Source organism: Oncorhynchus tshawytscha, linkage group LG02 (genome assembly GCF_018296145.1).
Source record: "Oncorhynchus tshawytscha isolate Ot180627B linkage group LG02, Otsh_v2.0, whole genome shotgun sequence".
Classification (NCBI taxonomy): domain Eukaryota; kingdom Metazoa; phylum Chordata; class Actinopteri; order Salmoniformes; family Salmonidae; genus Oncorhynchus; species Oncorhynchus tshawytscha.
Window position 1 is genome coordinate 31,251,654 of NC_056430.1, and position 9,843 is coordinate 31,261,496.

Sequence of the window (9,843 nt, forward strand, 5' to 3'; positions counted from 1 at the left end):
TGGTTCTCTATTAATTTATGTGTTGTGTACTTCATTTTTCTTGCTTCCTGTTCAGCCCCATCCCAGGTAATTGCGATTCGTCAAGAGAACGCAAGTCAGAATAGTGTCACTCTGCTGTGGCACGAACCAGACCAGCCCAACGGAGTCATACTGGAGTATGACGTCAAATACTACGAGAAGGTACAGTAGATAAATACTGTGTGTGGGTGGGGCTGATCTGGGCTGATAGGTGAAAGTGACAGTGAGCGTGTGGGTAAGCCTGAAAGCGGAGGGAGACAAGCTAATTGCTGTGTTGTTCTGCAAGCTCTGACACACAGCTAATGGGGTATGAGTGATCTGACCAGCACAGGAGGCACACACACCAGACCAGGGCATATGTAAATACCACATCACACCCCACAGTGGAGTGGTCCCTGGAGACAGGGGAGTGTGTATAGAGTGAAGTAATAATGTCATGAACACACATCTTGATAGTACAGACAGATTAGTGTGGCTGCTGTGTTAATGTCTTAATTTGGCCAAACTCCCGGGTTTACTGCTAAGGTGGATGTTAGTCAGAAATGTAAACACAGCTTTGTATAGACAGCCTTTATCATCTCTCCTGTGCTCCAACCCTTCCGACCCTCCTCTCCTCCTCTCTAACCTCTCTCCTCCACCAGGATAAGGAGCAGCAGAGTTACTCCACCCTGAAGGCCAAGGGGACTACGGCCCGGGTGTCTGGTCTGAAGCCCGGTACCAGGTACATCTTCCAGGTCCGGGCCAGAACCTCGGCAGGCTGCGGACGCTTCAGCCAGAACGTGGAGATCCAGACCGGGAAAGCAAGTAAGATAATCAGAGAAGGAGCCATAGAGCAGTGACCATCAATAAAACAACAAAACACTGAGGTTTCAAAGTACATTGTTTTCTATGGGTGAAAACGCACCTCACCCAACACCACCTATTTGAGTAATGCACGACACACCTGGATCCACCCAGCGGTGCACGACCCACCTAGACCCACCCAGCGATGCACGACCCACCTGGGCCCACCCAGCGATGCACAAGTATTTGTACACATTCCTAGTAACTATAGAGAGGCTTGATAGAAGTGTCTGTTGGTAGATATGTGGACTACTGTGTAAACCTGTCAGCCACAGGGGAGTTAGTGTATGTTAACCCAGACAGCACAGCATGCTACTGGTTAAAGAGCTGTCAGTGTCAGTGGGACCAGGAAGTCTTCAGACAATCCCTTAATGTTATTGATCTGTGATTTGTGTGAGGGTCACCCCTGTCAGGAAACCTGCTGCTGATCCAAGCCTCAAAGAGCATAGAACACACACACACACACGCATGCAGTCTCACACACACACATTACACATTTTAACACACACTCACACACACTGTCTTTGTCTCTCACTCTGACACTAACTGGTTGTGTTGTTGTGTGTCCAGTTCCTCTGCGCTACGACACTATGACCATCATCTGGATCTGTATGGTCCTGGTCTCTGGCCTCGTCACCTTCCTGGCCATCGTCATCTGCAGGAAACGGCAAGGCAACCCTTTCTTACACTACACCACTCCCCGTGATGTGGACGAGTCCTCTCTGACTCTACGTCATTCACATATGTATGTGGGATATCTTTTTACACTACCTCAAGGAGGGTTCAAGTAAATGTTACCATCATCTCCATAGGATTTATTTATAGTAGGGTAAATGTTTATATTAGCATTACTTTGTTGTTCTTTATCTGCCTGTGATGTCCACTAACCTTATGCATTGAAATCCATATGATCAACTCTAAACCCCATAGGCTCTTATGCTACGGTAACTGTTTCCATGGTGTGTCTGTCTGCAACCTCAAACCCCAACAGCACTGTGATATGTCCATCAAACAGGAAACGTAAGGAGATAATCTCTCTAACGTTGTTCCACTAATGGTTTTAATTAGTACAGAGTAGTTCTCACTCTAGATTACAGCCTGCGTTTACAGTGGAAAGTCAAGTCATCTCACAGAGTTTCTGCGCAGGAAATGATCAGACCCAGTTGAGTTTTGTAATTCTAAACCAAGGGGCCAGGGTTCCTGTCGAGAAGCAAGGTTTCGACTGCACCTACAGTTTTGCCTCAGTACTGCAGTTTAACTGACGCCCGCCCAGAAAGACCATTTCCATACACGGCCACATAGAGAAAGAAGTCAGATTAGAAAATTCCTAGTAAGTCACTTTCGTCATCACCTTTGTGCACCAAATATCCATTTAATTATTAACATAATAATTGAGGAAAAAAAAAATCATCACTCACAGCCGAAGATACTTAATTCATCCAATGTCTGCCATATTTGTGGATGACGTAATGATGTTGTCGCTGCTCATGCTGCTCCCTGTGCGCTAGTGCACATGTGATGTTGGTACGTAGAAACAGGAAGCAACTCGGATTTACAGTAGACGGTGCGTGAATCGGCATATGTGAAAGTGAGTAGATTACCTTGAAAACAACGGGCAGACATTTTGGACACAGTCTCCAGTTCTTATTTTACCTCAGTGTTCTAAACAGTGAGTTTAATTATAATGGCAATTCATTTTGGTTAAGTAACCATGCAAATGTGTTTTACGTATATATCCCTCTCCTTCAATTCCCTCTTCTGAGTTCTACAACTCTTCCACAAATAATTGATTTAATTGTGTTTAACTATTTCCAACTTGTTAACATTTTCAAGCCGAGTTCGTTTGGAGCTGGAAGACAGAAAGAGAGGAAAACAGTGAGAAGTGTCTAGACTCTGAACTATTCTGAAGACTTACATGTGAAAAAGGCCTTTTAGAGTGAATTAACTGCTATGACGAGACTGAAGAGTTTTAACATACAACGTGATGCTCTATATAAACCATACACCCGAAGACTTGGAAATACAAAGTAGAAAACAGCATCACAACATAGTGACATTTACATGTTTCTGTGTGTTTGTGATACAGACACTGTGGCTATAGCAAGGCCTTCCAGGACTCTGATGAGGAGAAGATGCACTACCAGAATGGCCATGGTGCGTTTGTATTATTATTACTAGTCTATTATTATATTTCCCTTCCTAGTCTTCACTCAAGTGGTAATAATGTTCATCCTCAATGTACACAGTTCACTTTCCTTTTGATTCAGATTTGTTCAGGTAGAAATTATCTCTCTCTCTCTCTCTCTCTCTCTGAGAGATGCTTGCAAAGCTTATGTGGGTATCCAAGTTCATACTTTTAAATGGCATATTCTCTCTCTCTCTCCCCCCCCGCCTCTCTCTCCCTCTCCCTCTCTCTCTCCCCCCTCTCTCTCTCTCTCCCTCTCCCCCTCTCTCTCTCCCTCCCCCCCCTCTCTCTCTTTTCTCTCTCTCGCTCTCTCTCCCTCTCCCCCTCTCTCTCTCTCTCTCTCTCACTCACTCACGTGAAGCATATTGTTTCCATCCAGTGGTATGTGACCAGATGCTAATGTTGTTTATTTTAGTGTCATTCCCCGACGCACGTTTCTACATCGACCCACACACCTACGAGGACCCCTGCCAGGCCGTCCATGAGTTTGCCAGAGAAATTGAAGCTTCCAGGATCAAACTGGAGAAAATCATTGGCTCAGGTAAACTGAAAATCATTGACTGACGTAAATGCTGAGGTGTGCAGTGGAGAGGGATGGCACAGTGGAATCAGAGCGTCGCATGGGGCTATCAATCAAACACACAGGGAATACTAACATCATATTGGCACAGCAGGAAATGGCAACACACAGGCGTCATAATCACGTCTGTTAACAATGACCTTTAGAATGGCAGTTGTTGATAAGACACAGAAGAGGAAAGGGGAAAACATGTAATGACATGTTCCAGGACTTTTCAGATCACAAAGGACAAATATACCGTACATACACTACCATTCAAAAGTTTGGGGTCACTTAGAAATGTCCTTGATTTTGAAAGAAAAGCTAATTTTTTGTCCATTAAAATAACATGAAATTGATCCGAAATACAGTGTAGACAGTATTTCGTAGTACACAGCATTGAACGAGATCTTCAGTTTCTTCATTTCTCAGAACAAGAATAGACTGACGAGTTTCAGAAGAAAGTTCTTTGTTTCTGGCCATTTTGAGCCTGTAATTGAACCCACAAAACCTGATGCTCCAGATATTCAACTAGTCTAAAGAAGTCCAGTTTTGTTGCTTCTTTAAATCAGAACAACAGTTTTCAGCTGTGCTAACATAATTGCAAAAGGGTTTTCTAATGATCAATTAGCCTTTTAAAATGCTAAACTTGGATTAGCTAACACAACGTGCCATTGGAACACAGAAGTGATGGTTACTGATAATGGGCCTCTGTACGCCTATGTAGATATTCCATTAAAAATCAGCCGTTTCCAGCTACAACAGTCATTTACCACATTAACAACGTCTACACTGTATTTCTGATAAATGTTATGTTATTTTAATGGACAAAAAAAATGCTTTCATTCAAAAACAAGGACATTTCTAAGTGACCCCAAACTTTTGAACAGTAGTGTATATATATATTTTTTGTTTGAATACATTTTTCAATCAATGGATACATCTGTCTATAGTGTTGTCAGGGAGGCATATACTATATCTCATCCTGAATTGTGTGTGTGTGTGTGTGTCTGTGTGTGTCTCCAGGTGAGTTTGGGGAGGTGTGTTACGGGCGGATGCGTCTCCCAGGCAAGAGAGACATCCCGGTGGCTCTGAAGACGCTGAAGGCAGGATACAGTGACAAGCAGAGGAGAGAATTTCTGGCTGAGGCATCAATCATGGCCCAGTTTGACCACCCTAACATCATCCACCTGGAGGGAGTGGTAACACGCAGTAAGATTCCATTTGTTTTGATTTGATTCAACTCCATTTTCAGTTTGGTGCAATTACATTTCTTTTCAGCTAAATTCAATTAAATGCAATAAGTAAGTTATCTGGTGTAAGTTACTCCTGTTTAGTTACTGTGGCTCCTGCCTCACTCCCTCCCCCACACTCCCTTACTCCCATCCCTCCATTCCTCCAGGTAAACCAGTCATGATCATCACTGAGTACATGGAGAATGGATCTCTGGACTCTTTCCTGAGGGTTTGTTGATTTTCTGTTTTTATATATACTGAACAAAAATCTAAATGCAACATGTAAAGTGTTGGTCCCATGTCTCATGAGCTGAAATAAAAGATCCCCAAAATGTTCCTTACGCACAAAAAGCTTATTTCTCTAAAATGTTGCGCACACGTGTATTTACATCCATTAGTGAACATTTCTCCTTTGCTAAGATAATCATCAATTCACCTGACAGGTGTGGCATATCAAGAAGCTGATTAAACAGCATGATCATTACACAGGTGCACCTTGTGTTGGGGACAATAAAAGGCCACTCTAAAATGTGCAGTTTTGTCACACAATACAATGCCACAGAGGTCTCAAGTTGGCATGCAATTGGCATGCTGACTGCAGGAATGTCCACCAGAGCTGTTGCCAGAGAATTGAATGTTAATTTCTCTAACATAAGACGTCTCCAACATTGTTTTAGAGAATTTGGCAGTACGTCCCACCGGCCTCACAAATGCAGACCATGTGTATGGCCTCATGTGGGCGAGAGGTTTTCTGATGTCAACGTTGTGAACAGAGTGCCCCATGGTGGCGGTGGGATTATGGTATGGGCAGGCATAAACTAGAGACAATGAGCACAATTGCATTTTATCGATTTGAATGCACAAAAATTCCATGACGAAATCCTGAAGCCCATTTTTTTAAGGTATCTGTGACCAACAGATGCATATCTGTATTCCCAGTCATGTGAAATCCATAGATTAAGGCCAAATGAATTCATTTCAATTGACTGATTTCCTCAAATGAGCTGTAACTCAGTAAAATCTTTGAAATTGTTGCATGTAGCGTTTATATTTTTGTTCAGTATATTTTCCTGTGAAGCACATTGCGTTGCATTCCATGTCTGAAATGTGCTGTATAAATAAAACTACGCTTTGTTTGGATTTCATCTCTTTTTCACAAACAGTTTCCCTCTTTCTATCAGATTCCCTCACTTTCTTTCTCTTGTTAACACATTTAAATTGTTTTTGAAAGACTTGACATCAGAGATCTCAATCCATATGCCTGTAACGAATACTACAATCTTTCTCTACATCTCAACCCCGTTCTTCTCCTCTCTCCCCTTCCTCCTCTCAGAGACATGATGGTCAGTTCACTATAATCCAGTTGGTGGGCGTGCTGCGTGGCATCGCTGCGGGTATGACCTACCTGGCAGACCTGGGCTACATCCACCGCGACCTGGCAGCTCGTAACATCCTGGTCAACAGCAACTTGGTGTGTAAGGTGTCTGACTTCGGCCTGTCTAGAGTCCTGGAGGACGATCCTGATGCAGCATACACCACCAGCGTGAGTTCACACTCTCATGATAGCTACATTCTAAAACTCTAATATACACTAGGTTCTAATACTGTTGTAGCCCTAGTTCTCTAGTTCAGGTTCTGTTTTCTATTCCGTGGTGAAATGCCAGTGTCGGCTCTAGTCTGGTGCTGTTCCCTTCAGGGTGGTAAGATTCCGATCCGCTGGACAGCACCGGAGGCCATCGCCTACAGGAAGTTCTCCTCATCCAGTGACGTGTGGAGCTACGGCGTGGTCATGTGGGAGGTGATGTCATACGGGGAGAGGCCATACTGGAACCTCACCAACCGAGATGTGAGTAGAGTGGACACACACACGCAAAAAAACACATGTACTGTATGTGTGTGTAATGATACCTGCATATCTGTGTGTGTGTGTGTGTGTGTGTGTGTGTGTAGGTGATCAAGTCAGTAGAGGAGGGCTACAGGCTGCCTGCTCCAATGAGCTGTCCAGGTGCTCTACACACTCTCATGCTGGACTGCTGGCAGAAGGACCGGAACGAGAGGCCTCGCTTCTGTCAGATTGTTACGGTTCTAGACAAGCTTATCCGGAACCCGGAGAACCTTAAGTCCATGGACACACTGTGCAGGTGAGCAGGCTGCTAGGCCACCATCGCCTGGGCAATATAGATTGCTTGGGACCCATTGTCTGGACAAAGGGCTGCAAATCCACTCTCAGCTCATCTGTCATACATAAGCTGTGGGATAAAGTTACAGCCTAAAGTTTCCCCCAAACTTCCCCGGCTGACGCGAGGGAGACGGGTTGCCTTAGGGGAGCAAGGAACGGCCGTGTTCGTTTTCCAATAAGCTCATCTCTGATTGACGCGCTCTCGGTTAAATAAGAGCCTGTGATATTGACATTGATCGTTTGGGAATCAGAGAGCAGAGAGAATAGCGGCTGAAGCTAGAGTTGGACCCGTGTTAAATCGCTCCGTTCAGATCCCGGGTCCCGGATCCCTGGTGCATGTCAGGTGGAAGAAGGGGAGATGGAGGAATGAGGAGGGAAGGGGGGGTGTTAAGGATTTCTCCCTGTATTAATCTAGCCAAACCAGCCATCCTGCAATCAGAGCAGCCACCTCTTCTCTATCATTTTAACTGCTATTGATTTTCTGCCTTAGCTGCTATTGCATTTCAAGACCCTTTTTTTCATCTCTCTCTTTCCTCATGCCTCCGCTCTCCCTTTTCTCTATCTTTTTCCTACCACCTTTTCTTCCTCCTCTCTCTCTCTCACACACTTTTTTTCCCTCCATTTTGTCTCTCGCTGTCTCTCGCTGTCTCTCGCTCTCTCTCGCCCTCTTTTCTCTCTGTCTCTCTCTATCCCCCAGGTTAGGCACACCTCCCATGATGGACAGAAGTATCCCAGACTTCAGCAGCTGTAGTTCCGTGGATGAGTGGCTGGATACCATCAAGATGGGCCGATACAAGGACCACTTTGCTGTAGGAGGCTACCAGACCTTGGGCCACGTCATAAGCATGAACCAAGGGTAAGGGGCTAGGCTACAGCTCCACGCTGACACCACACTACAGTCCTACTCTCACAACATCACACTCTAATCACATTATCCAAATATCATGGATGCAGTTGCCATAATGTGCTTAACAGTAACTTGTTCTATCATATCTAATGTGTGTTACTGCATGTGATCACTGATGTGTGTGTGACTGTTCCATCTCTGTGTCCTACAGGGATATACACAGACTGGGGGTGACACTGATGGGCCACCAGAAGAAGATCATGACCAGTGTACAGCTGATGCGTGTTCAGGTGCTCAACAGGAGTGTGCCCTCAGTGCATGTGTAACTTCAGCCTCCAGGCTTCTCCAGCCAGCCGAATGTCAAATCTAGCCCCAGGCTTCTGAGGCCTAGTGGAACTTCATGGGAATAGATCTATGACTACTATAAGATTGTCTGGGTGACATTTTGGTGAACTTTTCAAGACTTCTTCTTTGAGAGGTTGAAACTTCCAGAGGACGGATATGAAGGGACTCGAGTACAGTAGCCTATCAAGTCCATGGGACATTTTCATCATTGTTTTTCCTATTCAGATATGTTTTGTGAGTTCTGTGTCTTGTTTGTAAAAATGGATGGACTGCCTTAATCTCCACAGACAATTTTAATTTTGTTGTATACAAAGAGAGATTTTATGAATATGAATTTATTAGAAGAATATGTTATAATGGATCTGAGTGATAGCCTAGCATACAGTAAGAGAGAAACTGACAGGGGCTGGAGCATTCAGCTGTGTCCCCGAACACACAGCTTCTCTTATGGTTCCCCTGAGAACCGGCCCCCGACTCCAAAACTGACATGGCACAAGAAGACCCTGCACCTGACAATGGACAAACAGCAAAAAACTCAGAAGTCCCAAGTCTCCTCCATCGAGGAGGAGACCAGTTTCAACAAGAGAGACAAACTCACACAGTAAACCTTTGAATGACCATGGGAGAGAAGCATTGTGTTCTCTCCCTGTTACAGCTGCATAGCGCACAACTACTGTAGAGAAGATGTATGGATGATGACTTAATGTGATGTGTCACTGTTTTGACTCTGTGGTGGTTAGAAGGGGGAAACTAAGAATAGGAAAAGTTCTGTGTGTGGATTGTTTTTATCTAAATACCCTGAAAACAATATAATTTATGGTCCTAGTTTCTCTGTGCAATCAAGAGAATGCTTTTCTTGTACAACTCTGTAGGACTTAATAGGTGGTTGTGTCTCTTTTTATTAGAGAAGAACCTCATATTCCCTGAATATGCATTGCATAACTATGGTGTCATTTTAATAATGTTTCCAGATCTTTATCGAGATGCTTAAAAAATATATTGAATTCCATATTTTATAAAAGTATGTTTTATTAGATGAATTAATTGACAAACATCCTTCAGTTTGTCTATACCATTACATACCTACAGTCACAGCAATACAACTGGATTTACTCACCTCTGTCTGTAATTAGGTCTATTTGCTGTCAAACTAAATTCAAAAGACACAGGCTTTTTGCAAAGATTGATGGATCATCCTTGTTTCTAATGTTGAATAATAAAATGTGCAAATAGTCCATGATAACACAATAAAGAAAAACAATTGTGTGTGTGTGTGTGTGTGTGTGTGTGTGTGTGTGTGTGTGTGTGTGTGTGACTGAAACAGCGGTACACTTCTGTATACATAGCTCAATGCTGATAGAGTCCACTACCATGACTGATCTGGGAATGAATAAAACGGGTTTAACACAACAACTGACCTGTCTCGCCTGGGATGTTGCAGAATTTGACACATTGCGATTCAGAACACAACACCATGACTAATCTAGGAATTAATAGAATTGATTTAACACAACAGGGTTGGAGTTACGGTAATGGATAGGGTTAGGGTTAGGGTATATCCACGATGTAGACATGAAGCGGTTAGGCCAAGATTAAATCCGATCATGGGTTATTGCAGCTTTTAAGGGCAAT

The 9,843-nt window shown here is 43.7% G+C and overlaps 1 protein-coding gene across 1 annotated transcript in view; it reads left to right on the forward strand.

Annotated features, from left to right (window-relative positions):
• The window catches only part of epha8 (eph receptor A8), a 94,503-nt gene extending 84,891 nt beyond the window's left edge, over window positions 1–9,612 (forward strand). The window contains exons 8-19 of the mRNA XM_024378740.2: window positions 56–180; window positions 660–822; window positions 1,432–1,606; window positions 2,948–3,015; window positions 3,462–3,587; window positions 4,632–4,817; window positions 5,008–5,069; window positions 6,174–6,383; window positions 6,537–6,686; window positions 6,791–6,981; window positions 7,717–7,875; window positions 8,078–9,612. Of these exons, the coding sequence (XP_024234508.2) occupies window positions 56–180; window positions 660–822; window positions 1,432–1,606; window positions 2,948–3,015; window positions 3,462–3,587; window positions 4,632–4,817; window positions 5,008–5,069; window positions 6,174–6,383; window positions 6,537–6,686; window positions 6,791–6,981; window positions 7,717–7,875; window positions 8,078–8,192 (1,730 nt within the window). The 3' untranslated portion in view covers window positions 8,193–9,612. The remainder of the gene's footprint in view (window positions 1–55; window positions 181–659; window positions 823–1,431; window positions 1,607–2,947; window positions 3,016–3,461; window positions 3,588–4,631; window positions 4,818–5,007; window positions 5,070–6,173; window positions 6,384–6,536; window positions 6,687–6,790; window positions 6,982–7,716; window positions 7,876–8,077) is intronic.
• The last annotated feature ends 231 nt before the right edge of the window (window positions 9,613–9,843 follow it).